The sequence below is a fragment of the Triturus cristatus genome, chromosome 7, assembly GCF_964204655.1.
Source record: "Triturus cristatus chromosome 7, aTriCri1.1, whole genome shotgun sequence".
Taxonomy (NCBI): Eukaryota; Metazoa; Chordata; class Amphibia; order Caudata; family Salamandridae; genus Triturus; species Triturus cristatus.
The window spans coordinates 785,575,726-785,602,768 of NC_140590.1; the positions used below are offsets into that span (position 1 = coordinate 785,575,726).

Consider the following 27,043-nt stretch of genomic DNA (forward strand, 5'->3'; position numbering starts at 1 on the left):
AAGGAAGACCTTGTATAGGCTTTCTTTGAATGACACTGACTATGCCACCTCAATAGATTGTACTAAATACGAATGTCGATACAAAAGCAAGGAAGAACATTTAATTAGTAAGACTAAAAAGAATAATGAGAAAAAAGTTTTTTTTGTCCTAAGGGTCAGTTTTGAGCACTTCAGTTTGGTTAAAAATGCAGGGGGGTGGGAATGACTCAAAGCCTGCTCAAGGACTTACAACCAGCACCTACCGCAACAGCACTATCTACCTCTTTAGATACATCAGCAACTACCTCACCTCAGCGTTGGCAGCACCTCGACCATCGACACAGAAATCTGAAGGAGGGACAATCAGCACAATCTGCATATCCGGTATCACGCACAGATGCAGAGTCAATCTTCATATCCTTTTTTTTCCTATAAAGACACAAGGGCAATGGATAGGGGCGGGGGGACCACTAACACAGAAATAGCACAGCTAAGAAATTGAAAATGTAGACTCTCTTGGGATCATAGAGACACAGAACTACAAACCAACAACAACCCTGTTGCACGTCCAGCATATGATGTGTCTTTGATGGAGGGGAGGGACGGGTCGCTAAGCTCTTTGCTTTCTTTTTTCTCTATCTTTCTTTCCACTTTCACCTCTTTTTTCTTGACAAGAAGGTTCAGCCGGGCACTCTTAACCGATAGAAGAGAGAGACCTAACACAGGTGCTAACATGGGGCAGACACCCGTCCCACATCATGTAGCCGTGCGGGTGGTGGTGGTGGGGGGGGGGAGGGGGAGAGTCCACCACCCTCCAGTCAATGGCCAGGAGATAGCACAAGCATGAGTTGGGACATCGAGTAGGTATACCAGACATGCCCCACCCAAGATAATGTCCTTCACTAACAATCTCAACCTGGATTCTGACCTAAAGATAGTATCCTTCAATGTCAAAGGGCTCAACCACCCCATTAAATGCAGCAAGATCTTAGACTACCTAGCTAACACTAAAGGAGATGTGATCCTGTACAAGAAACCAAACTATCCCTGGGGGATGCCAGGCTAGTGAAAGGTAATTGGATTTCACAAGTGGCTTGCTCACCGGCAGAAAGAAAGAAACGAGGGGTCATTACACTGTTATCTAAAAGATCCAATCTAACTCTAGAATCGCAATACCATGATGAAGAAGGTAGACTCTTGATAACACATCTGAGAAGGGGGGAGGAGCTTATCCACGTAGCTAACATATACGGCCCAAACACAGACGACCCTACTTTTTGGGAAGGGGTGTCACACAAGCTTGATAGCCTCCCACAGAACGACCTTATGGTGGTGGCGGGGGACTTTAATAGTCCTCTGGATCACATAATGGATAGGCAGTCATCCTGCCAATACCAGCCCACGAATGCACACATTATACTCAAGAATATCTGCTCCAAATTCAACCTTAAGGACCCATGGCGCCTCCAGCACCCGGACACTAGGGACTTTACATTCTACTCCAACCTGCACAACTCGAACAGCAGAATAGACTACATACTAATCACAGGACCCCACACACATCTAATAGAACACTCCGACATAGCGCCTAGATTAGTATCAGACCATTCATGTATCAGCCTAAAACTGAGCGGCTGTCATAACAAAGCCATACCCTGGAGGAGGCAGTTAAACAGCGACGTCCTAGCAGTTCCAGAGTACAAAAAAAAGATTGAGGAGGCCATAACGGAATACCTCAGACACAATGACTCACCAGGGACTAGCACTACCACCCTAAGGGACACATTGAAGGCAACCGTCAGAGGCACAATAATTGACATTAAATCCAAAATAAACAAAAACACAAACTTTCGGCTGACTCAGCTCGAGCAGGACATCAAAAGCCTAGAAACGGCCCATGCCAGGGCCACACATGATACCAAACTCCTAACAGACCTAACAAAAAAAAAGTATGAATATAACAAGATCCTGAGTGAGAGAGCCGGGTTGTGGTTTAATAAATACAAGGCCTTTAACCTCTGCGAAGCAAATAAAGCGGGGAAACTACTAGCCTCCTACCTGAAACATAAACATAACCAATTTACCATCTCATCCATCACAGACTCAAACAACAAAACCCACACAAGACACAAAGACATCCTCAAGACCTTTCAAGAGTTCCATCAGGAACTCTTTAAAAACGACCAGACCTTGGATCTGGAGGCACGCACAAAATACCTCACACGCACAAAATACCTCAAAAGACTCGGTCTTCCACAGCTAATCAGTGCAGAAGCACAGAGATTATGGTAAGAGATTAGCAACGCAGAGATTGAAATGGCGGTCAAATCAATGAAAGATAACAAAGCCCCCGGGCCGGATGGGTACACAGCCAACTTTTACAAGACCTTTCTAGAGCAGCTGAAACCTACCCTGTGCAGAGAGTGGGATGGTCTCACAATCTATGGCGGAAGCCAACATAATAGTCATCCCAAAGGAGGGTAAGGACAACTTGTCACCCAAGAACTACAGACCAATATCCCTTATTAATGTAGATTGCAAAACATATGCAAAAATCCTAGCAGCCAGACTAAATTCCGTCCTACCCAACCTAATAAGCAACTCCCAGGTGGGTTTCCTAAGGACCCGGATGTCTAACGACAACACCAGACTTCTCTGCCACATACTGGTGCATACGGCCAAAAAAGCAGGGCCAGCAGTAGCTATTACCCTTGATGCCGAGAAGGCCTTCGATAGAGTTTTATGGACCTTCTTGGAGCAATGCACGCAATCCTTCAAATTAGGAGAAGGATATATAAGGAAGGTGATGGCCCTGTATGGGGACCCAAGAGCCCGTATTGTCATTAAAGGGGTCACTCTCCGAACCACTTACGCTACAACGCGGCACTAGACAGGCCTGCCCACTGTCCCCCTCACTTTTTCTCCTGGCATTGGAACCCCTGATTACTGACATCAAGGTAAACACGAAAATAAAAGGGGTCGATATTAATGGCGTTGAAATAAAACTAGCAGCATACGCGAACGACATTCTAATTGTAACGGAGCAACCAAAGACCAAAATTGAGGCCCTGATAGACACCATAGAGGTATACTCCGGACACGCAGGATATAAGCTCAACAGGGACAAATCAGAATGCAAACCCTTGAACATCCACTGCACTAGGGACATCCTAGGGGGATAAGGCCTAGCCTGGCAAACAGGGTTTATCAAATATCTAGGTATACACTTTGGAAGCGACCTCATGAGCACACTAAACCACAATGAGAAACTACTGCTAGACAAAATAAAGAAACTCTTGGAGGCCTGGTCCCCGAAATTCATAACTTGGTGGGGCAGAATTGAAACGATCAAAATGATGATCACCCCAATGATTAACTACCTGATCAGCATGCTCCCACTCCTATTCACAGTTGACTTCCACCGTAAAGTAGACATCCTGATCACTGAATTCCTATGGCGAGGGAAGAAGGCACGGATAAGCATAAAAAATACCTAAGACTGGAGAAAAAACTGGGAGGGGTTAATCTAGCAGACTTCAGAATCTTCCAAACAGCATTTCTGGCAAAACAGGGGTCTTACTGGATATCACCACCTAATGGATACACACCGGTATGGCTACAAGTCGAGAGAGCCATACTGAACAATTTAAACCCAATAGCGCTGTTAACAGCTGATAAGCACCTTCACGCCTCCAGGTCCATTTTTAAAAACACAAAAACTGCCCTATTAAGAAAATGGAGAACAGCCTAAAGGGCTCGAAGTTGGAGTCACTCTCGGCCAATAGCAAGATCCGATATAAGGGGAAATGCCTAGCCTTAGACATATGGATAGAGAAAGGCATTTCCCACCCAGACCAACTAGAAGAAGGGGGACAGCCCAACACGTTTGCCGAACTAAAATCTACACATAACCTAGCAGACATTGAGCTCTACAACTTTCTGAAAATAAAAATAGCCTTATCCAAAGGTAAACTATCGCCCGCGAAACTGTCAATCTCACAGTACATGACAAAAATCAACAGACTAGGACACCAGGTATCACACCTCTACAAACTTCTACGCCCAAAAACCACCACACTGAACGATAAGACAATTAGCTATTGGGTAAAACAAAGCAATAACACACTTAATGAGCAAGAACTAGCTACATTATGGACCTCTACCGGACGCAATAAAATCTCCCCGGTACTTTCACAAACAAAATTCTGGCTACTTCATAAGGCTTTCTGGACCCCTGCACGCTTATTCTCACTAGGCCTCAGGGAAGATGCACTATGCTGGAACTGTAGCAAGGAAAAGGGGGACCTAGCACATCTTATTTATCATTGCCCAACACTCAAAACATTCTGGGACAAAATCTTAGGTTTCATAAATAGAGCACTGGGCTGCACGCTAGCATCTGAATTTTCCTCCCTCGACACCGCATTCATGACTATAGAACTAAGATCAGAGTAGGACAAAGACCTACTAGACCTGCTGTTGACCGCAGCGGTAAAAATTATCCTGGCCAATTGGAAAGACACAAGTAAGACCTCATACAAAGGCTGGGTCAACTGGGTTACGCACCTCAGAGGTGCGGATAACATCGCACTACAGAACTCATCCTGGAGGCCAGCAACCAGGGGGATGTGGAAATCACTCTACACGTACCTAGACTCTTACGAACCCCCATGAAACCATTTCCTATCGACGACACTCCCCCTGTTCTCCCCCCCCCTCGATGGGCGGTAGGGTGAGGGAGATGCAGAGCTACTACAATGGCCCTACGGGGGGATGGGTGGGCTACTTGGCTACCTCTCTCGCCACAAGCAAGCCAGTGGTGTGATGGCTTTGTCGCGCGACTATAAGTCTTATTAGTCTCATTTCTACAGAACCTTTCTTGTATCCTCTTCTCACCCCTTTTTTTCCTGCTGCTATCATCCTTTGCCTAATTTTTCAGCAAGTCAAGTCAGAGAGGATTAGCTAAACATATATTTCAAAGTGCCTGTAATCACTGCTCTACAAACTACGTTCGGCTAACCGTGTAACAGAAATGCTAATAATAATACCTTGAAATAAAAATGTAAAAAATGCGAGGCAGTGGCTCGCATCAGGATGGCTTCAAAGTCTTTGTAAGCTGGTGGGGACGATGTTTGTTGAAGGTGAATCATCTTTAGATAATTGAAAGAATCCAGGAAAAACAAAGGTCAAGAAATGGCCCAACCGGCACCAATACGCTTGTGGTTAATGGCATGGACGCGGTTCTACATACCTAAGGAGGACGTTTGTCGTCCTAGCCGAGCGCCTCTTGTGTAAATCACTGAGTCGGCAGCCAACTATCTTGCGTTTACATAGCTCTAAAAAGGAATAAAACTGCATCAGTGGGGGGGCTGGACCACAGTTTTGCAAGGAACTGTTTTTCCCATACCGGATTCAATTTCTTCGAGAATGCCGTCTGTAAACTGATTGCGCGTTCGTGTCTCCCGGCCAGCAGCACCGAGGCATCCCAGGGCAGCCTATTTATGACGACATCAGTATGCGCTTCATGAATGATCACGTGACCGCGTTGACTTGAAGCTAAATGTGTCAAAAAGTGTTATGGTGTCCCATTGGAGAAAACAAATTAAAGATGTAACCAACAGAAGAACTAAGCAGTTACATCTGCGGTCAACAGAGGATTATCATAATCTAAAAACTGTTGCTACACACGTTGTTATTTGTAGTCTGATCAGGGGTGTGTTAAAGTTGATAAATGTGGTGCAATATGGGATTTGTAGGCAATGAGGTTCATCATTTGCCCCATCCATCATAATATACGAAGCACAGTTTCTCTATCTGAAAAGGAAGTGTCTCTTGTTTTGAAATGGGAAGCCTGGGCTTTCTGTGTACTGTGGCATTTCTTTTGCCGAGCTATCACCAGAAAGAACAGGATCTGTTCTGTCAGAGAAAGTTGATGACAAAAAAGTTTGCAGAGTGAAAACAGTGGGCAAAGGAACTGTGTTAAAGGTTGTAAATTTCAGATGATTTGTTTAGCCCATCCAAGGCAGTATTAAATTTCACAATCAGCATGGCTTCTCTTTGCATCAATAATCTCTCCAGATCTCCACCTCGTGGATCCATCTTATTATGCGTTGGCGGTCTTCTTGGTAGGTTTTTCCAATATAAAGTTTAGGACATGGACACATAATCCCATAAACTACGTACTTTGTTTTACAGTTAGTAAAGGCATCATGTGTCCATTTGATATTTTTAAAGGAAAAAAGTGCTCCTTCAGTTGTTTGAGGGCAGCACACATAGGTGCCGCATTTATGGTGTCCAATGATCGGTGGTAGGCTCAATTGTGACCTTAATGTGCTCTTATTCAGTGGTTTGGGTACCGCTGCGTGAATAATTAGGTTGCCGACGCGTTTGTCCTTTTTAAGAGCAAACAAGGGTTTGCTGAAAGATGTATGTACCTTTTGAACCAAGTGCCAATTATGGTTGATCACCTTTTTGAGAAAGTTTGTGCGCGAGCAATAATCTGTCACACATACAAGACGTTCAGTGGTGTCTTTTCTGTTTTTCTGTAAAAGGGTTTCTCTTGGCATCCACCAAGCTTGTTTCATCGCATGTTTTAAGAGTTTTTTTGGGTAACCTCGCAACTTCAATTTCTCCAGCAAATTATTTGCATGGTATTCAGTTTTTATTGTACAGTTGCGTTTCACCCTGAGGAACTGTCGGAAGGGGAAATTATCATGCAAACTGTGTGGATGATGACTTGTGTAACGGAGGGATTTGCTTCTATCCGTTGATTATGCATGTAATGTTGTGCCGTGGGAAACATAAATCTCCACATCCAAAAATGTCATTTTGCAGTAACTGTAATTCAAACTGAATTTAATATCTGGTCAGCGTTCTTTCAACCAGGTCGTGAAATGTCAAGAGTTCAGTTGGTGCCCCGTTCCATATTAAGAAAATATCATCGATATAACGCACCCAGTTGGAAATCTGATCAGAAAAAGGGTTGTTGTTATAGACAAATCTTTCTTTGAATTTTGCCATGTATTAAACGGCCAATTCCGGCGCAAAGGGACAGTCCATGGCGGTCCCTTTTGTCTGGAAATAATAGTTACTGTCAAACTTTAAATAGTTCTTTTTCAATGCAAAACTAGCCAGTTGCATTATGAATTCGCTAGGGACCCTCACTGGTCTTGGTCTTAGTTCAAGAAAAGTTTCAATTGCGTTTAGGCCCTCTTCTTGCGGTATCTGGGTGTATAATGACACCACATCCAAAGTCACCAGTAGTTGGTTGCTAGGTGAAAATTCTTGGGCTTCAATTTTGTTTATAAAGTCTGTTGTGTCCTGAAGATAGGAAGGTACTTTATCCAAGAAGGGCTTTAAAAAGAAGTCCACATATTTTGAGATAGGCTCCAATATTGATCCACAAACGGACACGATGGGACGGCCCAGTGGATGGGTTTCATTTTTGTGAATCTTTGGAAGAACATATAACAAAGGGATCCTTGGGTATTTTCTGTTCAAAAAACCAAATTCCTTTTGTCTGATTATTCCTTGCTCCAAGGCATTTTTAAGGCGTGACGACAGTTCTTCCTGAATGTCTAATGTTGGATCCATCTCAATTTTCCGATTACATCGTGTATCCTGAATTTGTCTTAGGACCTCTGTATGATAGTCTGCGGTGCTCATCACCACTATTTAGCCACCTTTGTCGACCGGTTTTATTATTATAGAATTGTCAGATTTGATTGAAAATATTGCTTCCTTTTCAGCTTTTGCGAAATAGCAGATAAAACTGTCCGTTCAAAGGTTATTATGTCTTTTGGAACTTTATTCGCGCGTGGACAAAAGGTGGATTTCTCTCTAAATCCTGTTACTTCGGTGTTTTCCAGAAAGAAGGACTTCAACCTCACTTTTCTACAAAGTTCAATAACCTCGGTTTTCATTTTCACAAGGTCAGTTGCTTTTGTGGGAACAAAAGAGAGGCCCTTTTTGAGGATCGATTGTTCTGCATCTGAAAGGGAGCGATCTGATAGGTTAACATTTGTATCTCAAGCAGGCCCTCACTCGCTCCGAACCCATAGGCCCACCCAAAGCCTGTAGGTGGCTCGATAAAAATTGTACAAGGGCAAAGAGAGAGCCGTTGTCCTTTCTTAAATGTATTCCCAGCAATAGAAGCAGAATTAAAAGGTGCAGATTGGCCTATAAATCAGCAGTTGTAACTAGGAAACTGCAAATTAAGGAGGAGCAATGGTCAGACCTAGTAGAGGCTAGTGCCTCCAATGATAGCACCATGTTTTGGCGGTCTTAAACCATACCTTCTTTAAGGATCATCTGCTCTCAGAACAGGTGGTTTCTCTGCCGGCACAAGCTTGGATAAACTCCACCTCTGATTCGGCTACACTTATTTTTCAGTGGCCAGAATTCAAAGAGGCCATACTGGTGCTCCCTCAGGGTAAAGCCCTTGTTGCGAATGGTGTTCCGGATGACTTGCTAAAATCGTTGGTGGATCTACGGTGCCCTGTTCTAACATTACATATAAATACGGTTATCAGAGCCCCGCCCCTAGAGGCCTTGAAGTGTTCTGTAATAAATCCCTATTTTTTTTTTTTAACAAAGGGTAAAGGCAAGACCCTGAATGCTACAGACCAATATCGTTAATCGATATTTAGGTGAAGATAAAAGGGAAAAGTAATTTTGGAGAGGCTTTCCAATTGGGCCAATGAGAAAGGGATCCTCTATGACCTGCAAAAAGGTTTTAGATCAGGGTGTGGCACAGTTGAACAAAATCTAAATATGTTACTTTTGGCCCAGAAGTACACAAGGGCTAAGGGGGGCTAGGTCCATTTGGCCTTCACGGATATCAGCTCAGCCATTGACTATGTCAATAAAAACAGGCTATGGGCTGAGCTGGGGTCCCTGGGTGTGGATCCGACTCACACAAATGTTTATGAGAGATTTACAAAGATATCTCACTGGGGTGTTTAGATTTGGTCAAGATGGGGAATGTACTTAGCCCTTTAAAATAAAATAAATAAAGGTGTATTCTTGCTCCTCTTTTATTTATAATGTACATTAATCACTTAGAGGAGGTTTTAGTTGATATTGAAGCGGACGTCCCTAAAGCAGGGGGAAGAGCTATACCAGTTCTATTATACGCCAACGATGCAGTTTTGTTATATTCTTAGAGCCTGACGTAGCGGGCTCTACCGGCTATGAAAGGCCCAGTCCAGCGTTTATTAAAAAGGGAGTGGGCCTTTAATGGCCGGTAAAGCCTGCTACGGAGGGCTCTAGGGCTATTAGAACATTCTGCCCTTAGAGGGCAGAATGTTCTAATTTGAAAAACAAAGGCCTCACGGAGCCCAAGGGGACTAAAATCCCCTCGGGCTGTGAGGCCTTTTGTTCACAGAAAAACAGCTGTGAACAAACATTGGAATGTTGGAACTCTGGGCTTCTACCGGCTATTAGAAGCCCGGAGCACACCATTGTTTTCAATGGAGCTCCCAACATTCCAATGTTTTATTTGCCCGTACGGCAAGGAGCCTGCAACGTTTGGTAGATGCATTTGCCGATTTTATGTGTACTCTGGACCTATCCACATAATGGGATAATTGTTTGAGTTGCCTTAGGACTTCACATTTACCTATAGCTCTATGTTCAGTATCCAGTATGGAAATTACAACTTCTAAGTCTAGCCCTTTTGCTTTTCTTATCCTCACTTAAGTGGTTGTTTTGTGTGCAAAGAGCTATCCTCTTATAAGAGCCTTTGCTGCATCCCACACTGTAACCAAGGCTTACCTTCTGTTAAATCTTCCTACAGATAATTCTCTAATGCTTCAAACATGCTTGTTCTAAGGACTGGGTTACGAACAGAAAACTCATTCATTTTTCACTTCTGGGACATGATTGGGTGGGCCAGGATGCTATCTAGTGACAGCATCACTGGTGCATGGTCACACTCAAGTGAGCTTCTTCATTCACTGAACATGTGAGATCCCTAAATCTAAACTGTGACCCAACCTTAAGCAGTACATCCTTGGAAGAAACTGAAGAAAAATCTATACCGATACATTCACACAAGAATTTCCACACAGTGATCTTTGCCAATTTCCAGCCTCTCTCAAAAAATGGCCTTTTATTACTCACAAGCCCAACCCAAGAAGGGTAACTAAAAAGTCACAGAGGATCTGCCCATTGAAAAGCAAGGACGATTGGGAATAAAACTCAGCTGCTAACAGACACCAAGATTTTTTTCTTGCATTCTCAGTATTACAAGTTAACCAGCATGAAGTCAAAAAGAGCAAATAAACATCGGTTATCTACAAAGTAAGCACCTGCCCTTTCAAAGACTGTTGAAGCCATATAATCACCATTTTCTGTAATTAAATGGATTCTGTAGGGAGACAAAATATCACTGACCCACTGGTACCATTAAACTACAATGCCTATCACCCCTCCACAAGCTTAGCCCTGTACAATAGGACAGCATCAATAAAAAAACTCGGCTTGCTTAAAAAATGATGTGCCCTTCAACGTAGCCATGCAAACCGAAGGTCTTTTGGGTCTCTCTAGGTCCCGTCCCATTCATTGCAGACCTAATCAATGCCTCCCTCTCCTTTAGAGTTCTCTGATAAACTCTGAAAATGCCAGTCATATACCTAGGCCCAGCCGCCACCTCCTACCTACATCACAGCATATTCCAGATCAGCGGCTTTCATAGCAGGAAGCACCAGCCAAGTCAGCAGAAGTCAATGTAATCCAGCTAAAGGTACCGGACAGCCAAAGCTTGCATATGTTGGACCACTTAACAACCTCCCAGGAATGAGCAGTTCCATTGAATATTCTCACGGTCTTTAAACTCCACAGTGAGGCTCCAAGCAGGAGGCCTCTGCTAAGCTCAAGGCCCTTGTATATGTTAGGCCGTCTAATTTTAGGGGCCTCTCATCAAATACATTTCTCTGGACTTGTAGGTGATTTCTGCCTTTTACTTGTTCACTTAAACAACAAGTGACGTGAAGTATGAAAAGTCATTGATCTTCCTGGTCCTCCTCATTCCTCCAGGATATTAACTTCATACAATAAGTATTGAATCTTCACTGTCAATTCTAGGACAGATGAATACTATGACTGGACTGGCTCTCAGTGTGACAAAGCATAGAGGGACCACGCCCTGCCATATATCAAGCCTGGCAGTCGAATCCAGATCAGGTCCTAATTATCACAACACAGGTCTACCCTGCACCAGATTCACTGTGGCATCAAGGAAAGAGCTAAACGGGGGGAAAGGCGATAGAAGTACAAGCGACAAACACAGAGAGACACAGTCTTCTCTTTCACTTCACAAACCCCTGGGAATGCCCTTCTAGGCCTTTACTGTTTAAAGTTTCAATGTAAGGCACAGAGACACATTACAGAACTGAAAACAGGTAATGCAATTGGTAAGCATATACAACATATGAATACAATAAGTGAAACGTTGCTTACTGGCTTCTTGCAATGGCTGTAACTATCCCAAGGTAACACCAGGATACCAACCCACGAACCGAAAGGACTGGGAGAATTCAATATAAGCAACAGAGAAACAAACCACCAAACTCTAGTGCAAAGCATGGTGTTTAAGCCAAGGATCTGAGAAGGGGAAAACATTGTGGGATGCTTAAATGGGTTTGGTCTGTACGTGGGAGCAACGAGAGCATTTAACATTGAAAGTTACTGGGTGAAGTGTTATTGGAGCCAGTGCAACATGTGGTGATATTTTCACTTGTGACCCAGAAGTGCAGATGATGAAATGCAAGTGGTTCCTGTTGGCGCTGTGCTGGCCACCCTCAGCAGTCACAGACAGGGCCAGACAGTCACAAGTCATTCCTTGCTCCACACAGCTTTTTGCAGTGTTGAAACCTTATTCCACACGATGTGTGTATCTATCACAAAGCCTGACGGACTCCTCATTTGCAACATAACCTCAGAATTAGAGAATGGTAACAGCGCATGACAGCACATTTTCAACTAGTTTGGAAGGGAGTCATGTATTGCAAGAGTTTCTGTCCGCCAATTTAAAATCTTTATTAACTCATCTTAAACTGTGGTAAAAAACAATCCATCTGCAACAGTCCCCAAAGTTTCACAGGGACTTTAAAAAACTGAACATGGACACAGCATCTTCGGAGGCAGTGCCTGGCTAGGGCCTGTGGCTGCACCCTCTCCTCCCACCCCCAGCTGGGTGTGAATGTGTGAGCTGAGAACTGCTGCACAGCAAGTGCGAGGCCCGAGAGACCTGGTAGGGACCACATTCTGAGGAGACAGTAAGGCCTGGATGCCCACGCCCAGTGGTGCTCACATTTTGCCAGTCTAGGCTGCTGCTCCCCCAGCAGCGATGGGCGAGCCTGACGCGCTGTCATTGGACGGCCAGGGGGGGGGGGGGGGGGGGGCTTCCAGGTTCCATAGAAGGAGACCCTGATATACTGGGAAGGTCAATGACATTTTTTATCCAAGACTTTACTGTTGAGTTAACCTGCTGCATCTCCTGGCTATTCACTAGAACTTTCATGGGGACGGGGTGAGGGCCCAGATTTCCGATGACTCGGCTGCACGGAGTTGGCGGATTGGTTCTAGTAAGAATGCTTCTGCCCCCATATGTCTCTTAGACTACCATCCATGGGTGAAGCAGGACTCTGCAGCCACAGCTGTTTGGGGAAAATCCCACTGAACTCCTGGTGCCACTTATCCCATCACGTGCACCACTCCGTGCTAGGTAAAGAAAGATTGCATGGGCAAATGGAAGGGAATGCTCGCACAATGCAGAGACTCTCTACAGACCCACCACGTCTGATGCCACATTCTCCGTTGCCGCATGACAGCACAGGGCATCCCGATAGCGCCTATTTTAGACCCCCCCCCGCGCAGTTGGATCTGGAAAAGAGAACACCCTCTGACAAGATGGATAAAATACTGGCGGCCATATCGGAGTCTCTTTTCACCGATGGTACAGCGATCCTTCAGGAAAATCAACAAAATGTTTCAGAAAAAGCCCACACGACTACCCAAGCCATAAAGGAACTACGACCAAATACTCAAAACATCGCAGGACAAACGCATTTGACCCTGGAACAGCTTTGTATAGAGGAGAGTAAACTGGATGATGCGCAAGACTGATCCCGCCATAATAACATTCGGATTATGGGCCTACCGGGGGGGCACAGAGGGGTCTGACCCGATCTCTTTCCTGGAACGCGGGATACAACAGGATAATGAGCTCACTACACTCCCTGTATTTTGCGATCAAACATGCACACAGGGTCCCGCATCAGCACCCTCAACCTCGGGCTACGCCTGGACCCATGGTGGTGATACTACTTAACTATCAAGACCAGGGCGCAAACATAGAAGTTGCCTGAAAAATTTTCTGGCGAGTTTATGACTGAGCATTACCTGATACAGCAGGGCATACTTAATCCCTGTATTTTGCAGACTATGTTTAATCAGGAGTAACTCGTGTCAGGCAGCCTGTACTATTAAGGCGAGATGAGGGTTTATTGATATGCTGTTGTCATCATGCCACTACCTGGATAGGCAAAGATACAGTGTCTTGATCTTTATAATTACAGGCAGGCAATTATTGGGCATGTGCCTGTGAAAACTAGAAAAACTAGTCTCCTAAAATACTCATGGGGTGCACACGATAATCAGGAGTGGTCCCCTCAGGGGAAGAAAAGAAAAAGAGGATCAATATAAGATAGCAACAATTTGCTGTATAGGTGCTGGCAGGACTAGATGTGGGTTATTAATTAGCTGAGCGTGAGGAAAGAATTCGGGGAAAGCAAGGGCAAAAAGGAAGGTAGCATAGGTGTGCCAATCTTTAAAATGCTATATCTCCAGAATGATACGATGTATATAGATTGTTAAATCTATTCTAGAATCTGGGCAACGAGCATCAGGCATTAGGGCATATCTTAAGAACCTACAAGGAATGTACAGATCCTTGTATTCTTATAAGGCTTAGGGAATTGCGATACAGGGTCCCAAAATTGGATGGTTTTATAAACTGTTCAAGATCAGCAACAGTCTTTTAAGGGGAACAACCTTTACAACGCAACTTTTACAACGCACTACCATTACAACGAAACTGTTACAACGCGAGTGCATTGACAACGCAGGACATTACAACGCAAGTCTTTACATCGACTTGCACTAGATGGCGTGCTAACATTAAAAATAGTGTAGTTTACTATCCCAACACCTTCCCTACTGTTACGTGGACTGGAGTTGGAATAGTAAATTACACTTTTTTAATGTTAGCACGCCATCTAGTGCAAGTCGATGTAAAGACTTGCGTTGTAATGTCCTGCGTTGTCAATGCACTCGCGTTGTAAAACTTTCGTTGTAACAGCATACGTTGTAACGTCATACATCCTCTTTTAATGACCACAATCACTTCTTTGACCCACAGATTAACAACCCAATAGATTTCTCAGGATAGTTCACAACCACTTGGGTGCAGATTCTGGTGGCTCAAATGCAGTTTTACTTCTTCACGACGTCCTCAAGGATGAACTCTGTCAACTCAACCTTGCTCTTGGTTTTCAAATCAGGGCAGCGCCTCTCCTTCGGAGGCAGCCCATCTAATCTATACAGTAGAGCACCGCAAAAGTTTGTCTCTGTGTCCTAGGTTAGCTTTTAGCTATATAGGAAATGGCAACGTCTGGAGTTTTTACTCTGGTCAAACATCTCCCTCTCTAGATAGTGCTGCAGAACCTTTTCGTAAATCCAGGCGCAAACAAGGGTTCGGCTTTTAATTACTATTTGTTATTCAGTTCAGGAGGTACTAGTTCAAAGCAACAGCCAAACCTGTTCCAATTTCATATATATATTTTCAGGCCATGGGGTGCAGGGCACATCCTCGTAACTCAAGATAGGGTTTAACTAGATAGTCAGAGGGGATGTGGACTGTACAGAGTCTAGACTCTAGTATCTGTACTCCTGAGGCACAGCCGGGAGCTTTGCTAGAAATCGGATCGTTTTAAATACTTATGTAAATTGTTTTTTAAAACTTGCGTACTTCTCCCTTACCTGTTAGACTGGTTGGGGCATCTATCCTGCACCTAATTACCCGCGCAGCCGATCTGAACGCTGCCACGGGGTAGGGAACTCGCAAGCACCGCCATCAGCGACAGAGCCAGTTCACAGGCCACGCCCACTTTTCCAGGCCACGCACCTTACGTCCTCTTTCTGCATAAAACTATGCACAGTACTCGGACGCGCAGCGGACGGGCGCAGCGGGCGCGCCGTCAGCGCGCTGAAGGCGCGCCAAAGGCAAGCCCGTCTGGGCCCGTCCGGGCCCAGCCGGACCCAGGTCCAGGAACCCTGCCGGATTTGCTGCAGGATCGCCTGGTGTACACAAGTGACATGCTTCGGGCCCTTCACCAGAAAAAAACTCAGGACTGTCACTATGTCCATGCCGAAGGTAAACCCTTTGTCAATTGCGCACGATGTAACTCAGTCGAATACGGCCTGGGAAAGCCGGGACTACAGATGGGCCTCCTTAACTGCCGCTCCCTCCCTAAGCATGCGCACGAAATCAATTTGCTGATACAGGATTATGGCCTGGTCGCTCTGTTTCTCACAGAAACCTGGCTCTCCACCAGCACGGACTCGGACATTGTCAATGCCCTACCCCCAGGCTATCTCATTCAAACCTTACATAGACCTAAAGGGAGAGGAGGAGGGCTGGCAATCATCTACAGAGAACATCTTGCCTGTAGGATTAGCAATGCCAACATTGAAGACTGCGAAAGCTGCTACTTTGCCCTTCAAATTTCCCCGGCACACTCCCTCTCAGGACTGTTGCTCTACCGCCCTCCGGGGACACCAGGGAATTTCCTCAACGCCCTCACTGACACGGCGTCACAATCAGTCTCCTCCGCCTCGAACTTTCTCGTTGTGGGCGATCTCAACCTTCACCTTAATGACCCCACAGATTCCTCAGCTTCGGATCTTCTTCAGGACCTTAGGTCTTTCAATATCTGACTGATCAACAACGAACCTACCCATGACAAGGGTCACCTTTTGGACCCCGTCCTGACCAACATCAGGGATATCACCTCGGGTCCCCCCATCCCTCTCCCTTGGTCAGATCACTTCCTTGTTCCCTTTTTCTGGCACCTTCCCATTGCACTTCCCCAACCCCCCAAAATCCGAGTGACAGACAGACGTTGGCACAAGCTCGAACCGGTGGAATGGGCCAGTCTGCTCTCAGATTCTATACCTATCCTCTCCACGGACCCGGTCACGGCCGACGAACAGTTCAATTTTTGGCTCACATCCTCACTAGATAAACTCCTCCCCAATACTATCACCCTTAAACATACCAAAAGAGTGACTCCTGCCCCCTGGTACACTCTAGGACTCAAATCCCTTCGACAGGAATGTAAGAGAACAGAACGCTCCTGGAGAAAGGATAAATCTAACGAAAAAAAGGCTGCCTATCACACCGCCTTACAAAACTATAAAATCACCCTCCGCAATACCAAAACTCTATCCTTCCAAGAAAGAATAGAACAATCCGCTAGCTCCAGTAAGGAATCTTTCACCATCTTAAACGAACTCCTTAAAATCCCGGACCCGAGACCGAGAGACCCCCCAGACCCCAAAGTTGATGAGGAAAAGTGCTACAAGTTAGCGAATTTCTTCAAGGAGAAAATCAAAAAAATCCGCGACTCCATTCCATCCATAAGTTCGAGCGAGGAAAAAGAAGCCTACAACTCTCTTACCCCCCCATGTCTCACTTCCTGGGGACAAGTGACGGCAGAAGAGGTCAAAGATACGCTGAACATCATTAAAAGCGGGTCTCCCAGGGATCCGGCACCCTTACGTATTCTCAAAAAGGTAGCACCTACGATCGCTCCCCCCCTTACCCACCTTATTAACGCCTCCCTTCAATAAGGAGTCGTCCCCCCCAGCTGGAAGGCGGCAGTCGTCAAGGCACTTTTAAAAAAACCTTCCCTTGACCCTGCCGACCTAGCAAATTATAGACCAATTTCCCTTCTCCCGGGAACTAGCAAGATCGCGGAAAAGCTCGTGAACAGAAAACTTTCACAATTTCTGGAGAACAACAACTGTCTAAAAAGCTCGCAGACGGGATTTCGCCCCGGGCAGGGCACCGACATCGCCCTCCTCATGGCGGTGGAAGAGGCCAGAGCACTCTTAGACGAAGGAGGATCAGTGGCAGTGATCCTCCTCGACCCGAGTGCGGCCTTCGACACCGTCAATCACCAGCTTCTTATCCAACGACTCAGGAGTGTCGGTGTTGAAGGAACTGCCCTGTCCTGGCTATCGTCCTTTCTGAGTCAACGGTCCTTTCAAATCTGGGAGAATAACACCCGCTCCTCCGACACCCCCCTCCAATGTGGCGTGCCTCAGGGCTCCTCCCTTAGCCCCACATTATTTAACATCTACATGTCCCCATTGGAGGAGGTTGTTACTCCGTTCGGGGTGAGCATCGTTAGTTATGCTGACGACACACAGTTAGTGGTGTCCCTTTCACATCCCAGACAACAACCTGCGGACCTGTACAACTGTCTGACACAGATACAAGGATGGATGAACAGATCGTCTCTGAAACTTAACGGTTCAAAGACTGACATTCTCCTCCTTGGTCAGAAGGGACCCTCTCCACTTCAAAACATCTGGCCACCCAGTTTAGGCCCGCTCCCAGACCCCAAACCAGAGGTAAAAAGCCTGGGTGTTTGGCTTGATAAGGACCTCTCATTTGTAACACAAGCAAAAAAGGTAGCCGGGACGTGCTTTGGGCTGCTCAGGTCAATTCGAAAGATCTTGCCCCTGCTCCCCCACAAATCCCAGAAACTGTTGATTCAAGGCCTGATTCTCTCCAGGCTCGACTTTAGTAATTCCATCTACTTAGGGGCCCCAGAGGCAACCATGAACAAACTACAAAGGGTCCAAAATGCAGCTGCCCGGATCCTCACTAACACCCCTGCCAGAGCTTCGGTCAAACCAGCTCTGAAGCGTCTCCACTGGCTCCCGGTGAGAGAACGTGTGATGTTCAAGGCCCTCTGCCTGGCACATAGACTGCTTCAAAACAATGGCCCCCCAAGCCTGGAAAAATTTATCAAACCCTACAAAGCCCCTAGATCCCTCCGCTCCGACCAGGAACATCTTATCGTCACTCCCAGAGTGAAGAAGGCACGAACAGGAGGAAGACGCTTCTCGGTTCACACTGCACGCCTCTGGAACGCCCTACCTCACCTTCTGAGAACTGAACCTAATTACCTACGGTTCAGGAAGCAATTGAAAACCCACCTTTTCCCCTAACCGACTTCCCTCCCTGCCCCCGCTGACTCCCCAGTTGTACTGATCCTAGCGCTGGGATACTTACGGGTGACTACGCGTTCTATAAAAATAAAATAATAATAATAATAATAATAGACTTCCCTAGCAGGGTTTCGCCAGTGTCCAGTTACTAACAAAATGTGGATGTTTTACATGGCTGTCAACAATGAAGCTTGGGCTCTACCTATTAGGGCCTGCAGCTGTATAACCCCCAACTCAAGTCATTGGTCATTACTGCCCCCTCATCCTAGTCCACAAGGAGACAGGCAATAGGGGGGCGGAACAGATGTTTAAATCAGCTGTACAGGGGTATTTAACAGCAATCCAAACAAACCCATCTCTCATAACTGGGGTTCTTGTCAACCACAGAGAGTTTGTGGTGTGATATTTTGAGTTGGTGTGTGTGGGACCATGAATGGAATGACTAGTGCCCCTAGAGGACACTCACTAAGTTTGACTCTGCTCTCTGTGAGTGTCCTCAGTTCCTGGGACCCTACCCCAAACCTGTAGCTATTTAGTGGGTAGAGAGAAAATTGCCATCTCTTCCCTGATAAACCAGTGTTTCCTGCACTACACTGAGACCCGTCCTTCCTGTGTTGCACTGACTGTCGACTAGAAATCTGAAAAGGATTGTTTATACTGTTTGACAAGCGTTCGCAAGGCACCTTGACTGATTCTTGCTAATCTGGCCACTAGCAGGTTGCCCAACAAGCATTTACAATGCAATGGTCTCGGCATTGGTAAAGTTAGAGCTATTGGCATTGCTCATGACATTATTTTTGTTTATGTTTTTGTTTTTAAAACATTTAAAGAAACGGCATTGTCACGAGCAATGCCAATAGCTCTAACTCTAACAATGCCGAGACCATTGCATTGTAAATGCTTTTTGTTTTCTTTCATTGTTACTATGTATTTGCCTTTATGGTGTCTAGTTTTTACTTTCGTAATTTTTGTTCCTGGGTCTTGAAGATCGGATTCAGGCTCTATGATTGGACATTATAAATAAAAAGAAACTAAACGCTGAACCATTTGTGTGTTGCCTGAGAGTCAAACTACCAGTTCCCGGTCAGAAACCTCTGTGGTATTTAAATGACTTTCGGAAAAAATGTCTGATGCTCAAAAGAACCTACGCCAACAGGGTAAACGTGTCCCCTCCACACGGAACGGTGACAACATTAACACTGGGCATTCATGGGTCACCAGCATTTTAAAACAGAGTTATTTCCCATCTCAGTGTTACTCATTTCATCTACTTTAAATGAGTGAAAGGCTGACACAACGCACTACTGTGATGTGATTACGGAACCGGCAGATTTCTGCAGTGGTGACTCAACCCACTGAGCTGTCTTGCCAGCTAAAATGTTAACTTTCTCGTACATTCCTGCCAAAGAGAAGACCTCCCCCTGTGGAGTTTTAGACATTTTAAATGTAAAAGATGTTGACTGAAAGAATAGGCACATAGGTGGCCTTACAAACTGTGCCTGGCCGAAGGTGAACCGCTTCTGGGCGCTACTGAGTGGATTAATGCTCTAGAACGGTGACAAAACTTCAGCACTGAAATCGTACGTGCGAGGCTCATCACACCCAGTCAGTGCGCATCAGACCCGGTTCGATCAAGAACAGCGTTGTGCTGCGTCATGTTATGGCAATGAACGACTATATTATGTCCCTCCCATAAACGGCCTATCTCTAGCATGTCTCACTCTTTCAGGCGAGCACACATTGTACTTGCGAAATGGACGATGCCAGGCGTTGCTTTGTCAATCAAAGAAACACTCTCTTCGATAGTCACCGACCACTGGTGTATCTCTTCCCACCGATGCAGTGCACGAGTTATGATACCGTGCAACCTCAAGGATATGGGCACAAGGAAAGGCTAAAAACCTATAAAAGCCCGTGGCACGTGACGTTAATGGTCGATGCCACCGGCTCCGCTCCAGCGAGCGCGCGAGCAGCTGGAAGCAGACCTGTCACTCCTGGCAGGTAAGTGCACACCTCCTGCCTGAGCGCTTTTGTTCCTTCCTCCCACGCGCACGTCTCCGCACAGAGCAGCATGAATGTAGCAGGCCAACAAAGCCGCCAATAGAGCACCCTCTGCCGCGAAGCCGATGACTGCATTCAGAAGCAAGGAGAAGCGCTCGTGAAATGGAGGCGCTCATTCCACAACCCGGGCGCCAATTACTCACTCAAGTGGATGCGTGGATTGTTTGAAGCCTCACATCGTCTACATCCATACCCGACCACATGAAATGGCTCCTACGGCTCTCCACAAAGGTCTCTTCTGTGAAGACCCTGCCCTCCACAGCTCAGGAGGATACCAGAGCAGCAGCCAACACGGGAGCCACGAGCAGGGGGAGAGGACGCCATGAACACCGCCGCCTTTCTCCGAGGTCAAGAAGAAATGCCTCGGAGAAAGGCAGCGGCATTTTCGGATTCGGGGGCGTGTTTGTCTTTTCTCTCCTCCAGCCATTGGCTGGAGGAGAGAATGAGACTTCTTGCAAAAAACACGCCCCCCGATCCGAAAAGGACGGGGCCTGATCGGAATGACTGACCTCTTCTCCAATGGCTGGCCAGCATTCAAGAGGCCAGCCAATGGAGAACAGGTGAGAAGAGGGGAGGGTTCAAGCCCCTCTTCTCCAAGTCATTAAATCTCTCGACTTCCGGTTCTGCCTTCGGCAGACCCGATGGTCCCGAGACCTAAAAAGGCCAGGAAAGAAAGCGTAAGACTCAATTTGCAGAATTTAATTAGAACTAATTCTATGCTTACTATTTTTCACGAACAACAATGGTGGAAACATTCTTGAGTTCTATTACCCAACACATAATACATCAAAAATGGATTACATCAGTAAATGAATGAAATGTAGTAGAGCAAGGCAAGAAAAACATAAGATGCTAATTTTCTATGAAACCACAAACACTCAAATGTCAAACACCATCTCCAAAGGGAAACCTTCTCTAGCATACAACTTCCAAAAATGCTATCACTAAGTTAGTGATGACTTTCCCAACCATTCTGCCTCCTCACCAATTAGCAAACTATCAACCAAGATAATTGCTTGAACATGCTGGTAAAATAGTAAAAGGCCCCATAAGATTGATGCCTCACATTTTCCACCGACCTTCTGACAAAACAAAATGGCAGTTCTACATTACCATGGGTTTTATCATCTTGATACTTCCTCAATACCTACTCTACTTCCACTTCCATGAAGGCCACGAAAACCGATCTCTCATTGATTAATTAGCCGAGATTCCCAAACAATTGTTGCAGCCCAATTTACTAATGTACTTCGTTACACCAATATGAGGAATGATATCTCAACTCTTACAAACAACTATTACATTTATCTAAGCCAATTCGCTTTTAACCTTGGAAAAACAACACTATTATGCTTTCAGAAACTTCTCTTCTGCCCAAACTTTCCCAAAAAACATTGGCCCGTTTTAAAATGTCATCGTTAAGGGATAGAGATCCATACCATCATCGTGTGTACACCGACCCGGAGCCTTCAAATAAGCATGGGAAAGATGTGACAAAAACAATATTAAATGCCAGGACATTAAAAGCTTGTACCCACAATTATATATGTATATATATTAAATACAACCACACTTCTGCATCCACCTACATAAATTAATTTGCACTCATCCTGTTAAGAATGCCCACAGATCACAGTACTGCCTGCTCTCAAATCTCCCAAAGTCTTGTGCAACAACTCACACAATGCTCACTATCACCAGTTCATGTTAGCTATTTTGATCTAGCTAGTCTAAACCCTCACACATACACAATGCACAAGCAGTGAAACAAAGATAAAAAGAACATTTCGATGAGCCTGTAAAATAAACTCGCTTTAGCACAATAAAGTCTCACTGAGAGTTTGACTGTCACAAGAGCAAGCAGCATGTTGCATATTCTCAACGTGCTGTATTTTTATGCACGCATTTAATTGAACCACTACACGAAAATATCAGCATTAAGATATATGTTGAGACATTGATCGGCTTACAGGTGGAAGCAATAGCATTATTATGTATATGCAGTGTTTACTGCCACATGCATTCGGTATGCTTTTCTCCTGACTGAATACTCCTCGTTTCATTGACTTGGAAGAGATAAGACACAATAAACCTGTCAGGATACAAAACTGCCGCTTGCATATTATACACAAATCTTAGCAGCATGTGATTAACCTAATGTTCAATCTTATTGGTCAGATTACCAAAATATTAGGCCTTAGAATAAAATGAAAAATACATCCACTTTTATTATGAAATTGCTAAACATTTTCTTGCTATATACCCGCACATGTTTAAATCCGTAAAAGACACCCGAATCTTGAGTGTCACATGACCATTATACCTAAAACCTTTTACCATTTACATGTGCAGTTTGAGGATAACCACAATATTTTACTCCTAGGTTCTTTACGCTGGACTGAAAAAGTTAGTTATATCAGAACTCCAAAATACCTCCCTCATGTTTTTCAGGTTTCACAAATAAAATGTCCTACTGATTTGTAAATTCTCCACATTCCTGCCAATATCATTAACTACAGTTGAACTGTTGACAATGTCAGTCTCAGGATAAATTAATATGCAAGCATTGACTCAATTCAGTGCTAGATGTGTAAAGCACCAACCACTAAAACATTCAGTCCAAGGGTTTCCCAGTTCTGTATCCATGCGATATCGTTCTGTATCCTCCTGTGCAAGAGTTGAAAGACTAGACTGCTTTGTCGAAACCAATCAATTCTCGATGTGAGGTGTTCTGTATTCTTGAATAAATGCAGTACTTTTGTGCAACTACTCTCTAACCCGAATAAAAACTAAACTGAAAGAAAAAAAGGTCTTTTGAGCTTAAATGTTCTTCCTCGGACAAATAATTAATATATATTCAATACCCAACCCTTCTTAATTTTTGTGCTAAGGAAGTTTCAGCAGTTGATTTAAGGAAGAAAGTAGCATGTTGATAAATGTGTTAATCATGGAGACCAAAGTCCTTTTAATTGTCATCTCACAATGCTACTGATGTCTATGTGTGTGATGCCAAGGCTGTTGAGATCAGAGAGGTCTGTGCGGTCCCTTGTGAATTCCTCGAAATGAACACAAAAAGAATGGAGCCTCAGACGAGTGTATACTAGCTGCAAGAGCACAGGCTTTTTCAAACCTAGTCTTCTCCGGCTTCAGCCCCATCAGCTTCAGCTCTTTCCAAATAATAGACTGGGCCGTTAGCTTGTGTCAGAGAGAAGTTCAGGGTGCTCCTCCCAGAACAGCTCGCCTATAATATCACAGTGTAGTGGCACAGTTTGGCTTCTGCTTCGTGTCACCTGCACCTCCTTTTCCTCAGCGTCCTGCGGCGTTTTTATCTTTTTCACAGTGACTTCATTAACCTGCGGGGTAGTAAAAGCACAAACTCACGTTTCAAATCCTGAGCGTTCATTTTTCACAAAACGGGTGTTATCAGTGTTCGTAAAGATCAAAAGACAGTGGTAGATTTAGAAACTCACTTAAGCACTACTTTGCCATTTACAACTGAGAATAGTTAATATCTATAACTAACCAGGTGCACAAGTGTAGTACATATACATGGAACATGCAAAAGCCTTAGCAATCGTACTAATCATTTAGTCAGTGTCTGATGACGTAATAACCCCATGAAGTTTGACTAAAACCAAACATTCAAGCATTTCTTTCTACATCATACAATATGTCACCATTTTGAATTGCTTTAATCGAGAAGATTCATTCCAAATTTTAAGGTCCCCTCTACCTCATCCCGTCTGTATTCTCTGATGATCCAAACAAAAGGGATGAAAAACACAGTATCAGGATAGAGGACATATTCTCCAGTGATCAGAGCCAGAGATGAGTCCATAGAAGCAATGAACGTCAGACCCTACAAAATTAGTTTCCACTCCTCAACTTTAATCACGCCTGGAAAGGGTTTGTTTCGTAGATAGAATCACTTCCTTAGGAGTCTTGCTGCTTGCTCTGGAATCTTGGAGCCAACTTGTTTCCGGTCAATGTCCCGTTTCAGTGTCGCTCCACATCCAACTCTTCTACTACACGACTTCCAGTTTAAATCACGATTTCACTTGCATGCTCCTTGCCTATTCCCTGGATCCAACTTCTCCATGTGTTTGCAGGATTTCTTAAGTAATCAATTTAAAATCGGAATTACATAGTTCTATTGGTTAATACCTTATATGTTCCCTACTCATATTTGACCCAGGCTTTCGATAATAAGTTTTCTTTCTTTTCCACTTAGTATTATTTGTTCACGTGTGTTTTTTTCCCTATTGTCAATGAAAACTCACGATCCTCAATTATATTTCTGTTATGCTGTTTGGATAAGTGGATTTTTTTTTCTATCACTGATGGGTCAACACCTTACACGTGTACATTGTATAGCCCTAATAATGTCAGATAAAGATTACTTTTTAGGCTTCGCCTGCACAGGGCATGTGAAATCTATTGTTTTTAATATAAACTTAAGAGACTTACATCCCACTTCCTCTCTTTCCTGGCTTCTCACTGGTTCCAGTGCGAACAACTTACCTTTCCTCCATTGCTATTGGCTGTAATATATTTTCCTGCATTTACCAATGCTTGTTCCTCGTCTGCTTCTCTTATCAGTTTCCCACCGCGGAAATAACTGTTAAAATCCGCTTTGGTGGAACTATATTTTTATAAAGTTTTGCCTTTTACTCTTGGAGCATATTTATATATCAATTTATCACCCGGGGAGATCACGTGGTTTGCACAGAATCAGAGGATGTTGCGCAGCGCTGCCGATACTCGAACCGGGATACCAAGTTCTTGAGTCAGCGGCTCTAGCCACTGTGCCACATCCTCGCCATTCCCGTCTTATTTGTCAGGGAGCTCTTTCCTTCTCCCAGATGATTGATGAAAACAGCTCTTTATTTATTACGTAGGTGAACCCGATGCATTACCAATGCTTGTTGATTTTTCTTTTGCATAAGGTCGAGTAATCTGTACGATAAACCAAACGATGAAAGATACATAGCAATTTATGCATCTTTATAAGCAGATGTTATGTTGGGTAGAGATGCTCTGTTAATGTTTTTATTTGTTGTCAACCATTCTCTTACAGACTTCTGTCACAACAATCTTCTATGCATAACATGTTTCAGCTAGGCATAGTTTTCAGAGTCAGATCTTGCTCTAATATACTTTTAACTATTTATCAGAAAGTCAGTAGGCCCATCACTGCCTCTACTTTTTTTTAATAGCACTATTCTCAACCCGTTGGTTCACTGTTTTGAACACCACTGCGGGAAACTTAGCCAAGAATGAGTAATATACATCTAACACACACGGTCCAAAAGACTTAATGTCGATGTATGGTGACAGTTTGGGCTGCTGATTATTTATGTACTTCCTAAGAGAACAAGGTATGTCAAATAACCTGTCAAATGTGTCTGCCCGCTACCCTTTCCCCTCGCCCACGGGTTTCTCTTGTGATTGGAAACAGTAAAGCAAGGAGGAGTGAAAGCATTGCTCTACACTTCACACAGGAGTTACTAGAGTTAACCACCCCATTATATGTCACGGCATCAGATGTCAAGGTTCTACAGGGCCAAGGAAATTCTAAAATAAGGGTGGGTATCAGACTCAGTATACAAGTCGACAAATAACACAACACGTCCTTTAAATATGTTTCCCGAGGCATGCTGCAAGCCCTACAGGTACATGTAATCCATGGCTTAGTAAAATATGAGAAAATCTGACGAAATATTTTCACATTTCTGTGAGGGGTTGGGCAAGGAAGGAAAACTTGAGAAGAAAACCTCCGAATTCTGTTCATATAATGATGAAAATGCATATGAAGGTTTCTCAAATTAAAGCCAAAAATAATACAATTAACAAACGACACTAACTGTATTTATGTTTAATATTCTGTTTGCAAAGCAAACCAAGTGAAGTTTGTAAAGATTACGTCCCCTAGTACAACTCGCCACAGATCTTTGTACTTATTTATGGCCGTGTCTCTGTTCTCCTCACACAAACGCGCACACACCTCTCATCCTTCCTGTGTCATGATGACAGCTTCTCTGCTCTCTCACACAACTCGCTTCAGTTCTCCCTTGCATTTGTGTGTTCCTAGCAGTACACACTGGTTTGCTATTTTATCAACAATTTTGCAGCACACTTCTACCAACTGTATGGTACTGTAACGCTTCTGGAGATTGGGAACCCTTTCCTGACTAAATAAGCATTTGCAAAGCCAAGAGGTCTCGCCTTCTTTACCCATTGGACTTTAAGACAAAATGCTTTTTTGTAAAGGCGTGATGTCGAGTTGAAACTGAAACTCACTTCATTAGGCTGGTGCGCGAACTCATGATGACATATATGTGTGCCAATGCAATGATGCAAGCAGCATGTTCTCTCTTTTTTTTATTTTATTTTTTATAATCGATCCAAGAAGGCAGGTGCCACTTGGTTCAGTAAATTAAAAAAACACAATTGTTAGCACACAAGCACCAGTTAATTTCAGAGCTGCCTGGCAGCAAACTGCAGCAGCCAAGATCTAAAAAAAAATGATATTTTTTCAACTGTAAAAAAAGGTTGGGGCAACGGAAGAGCGAGGGGGAAGCAACAGGGAGCGGGTGGGAAGGGGAAGCAACAAGGAATGGGTGGGAAGGGGAAGCAATGGAGAGTGCGCTAGAGGGGGAGATAGCAGAAAAGCAGTACGAGGGAGACAGCAACACGGAGG

The 27,043-nt window shown here is 44.4% G+C and overlaps 1 protein-coding gene across 3 annotated transcripts in view; it reads right to left on the bottom strand.

Annotated features, from left to right (window-relative positions):
• The window catches only part of THG1L (tRNA-histidine guanylyltransferase 1 like), a 58,764-nt gene that overhangs the window by 9,924 nt on the left and 21,797 nt on the right, over positions 1-27,043 (bottom strand). For 2 of the 3 annotated variants that reach the window (XM_085617599.1, XM_085617601.1), the window contains exon 6: positions 22,547-23,696. The exons of the other annotated variant lie outside the window; for it this stretch is intronic. In XM_085617599.1, the coding sequence (XP_085473725.1) occupies positions 23,535-23,696 (162 nt within the window). In that variant the 3' untranslated portion in view covers positions 22,547-23,534. Of the gene's footprint in view, positions 1-22,546; positions 23,697-27,043 lie in introns of those variants that run through there. 3 annotated transcript variants of the gene reach the window in all.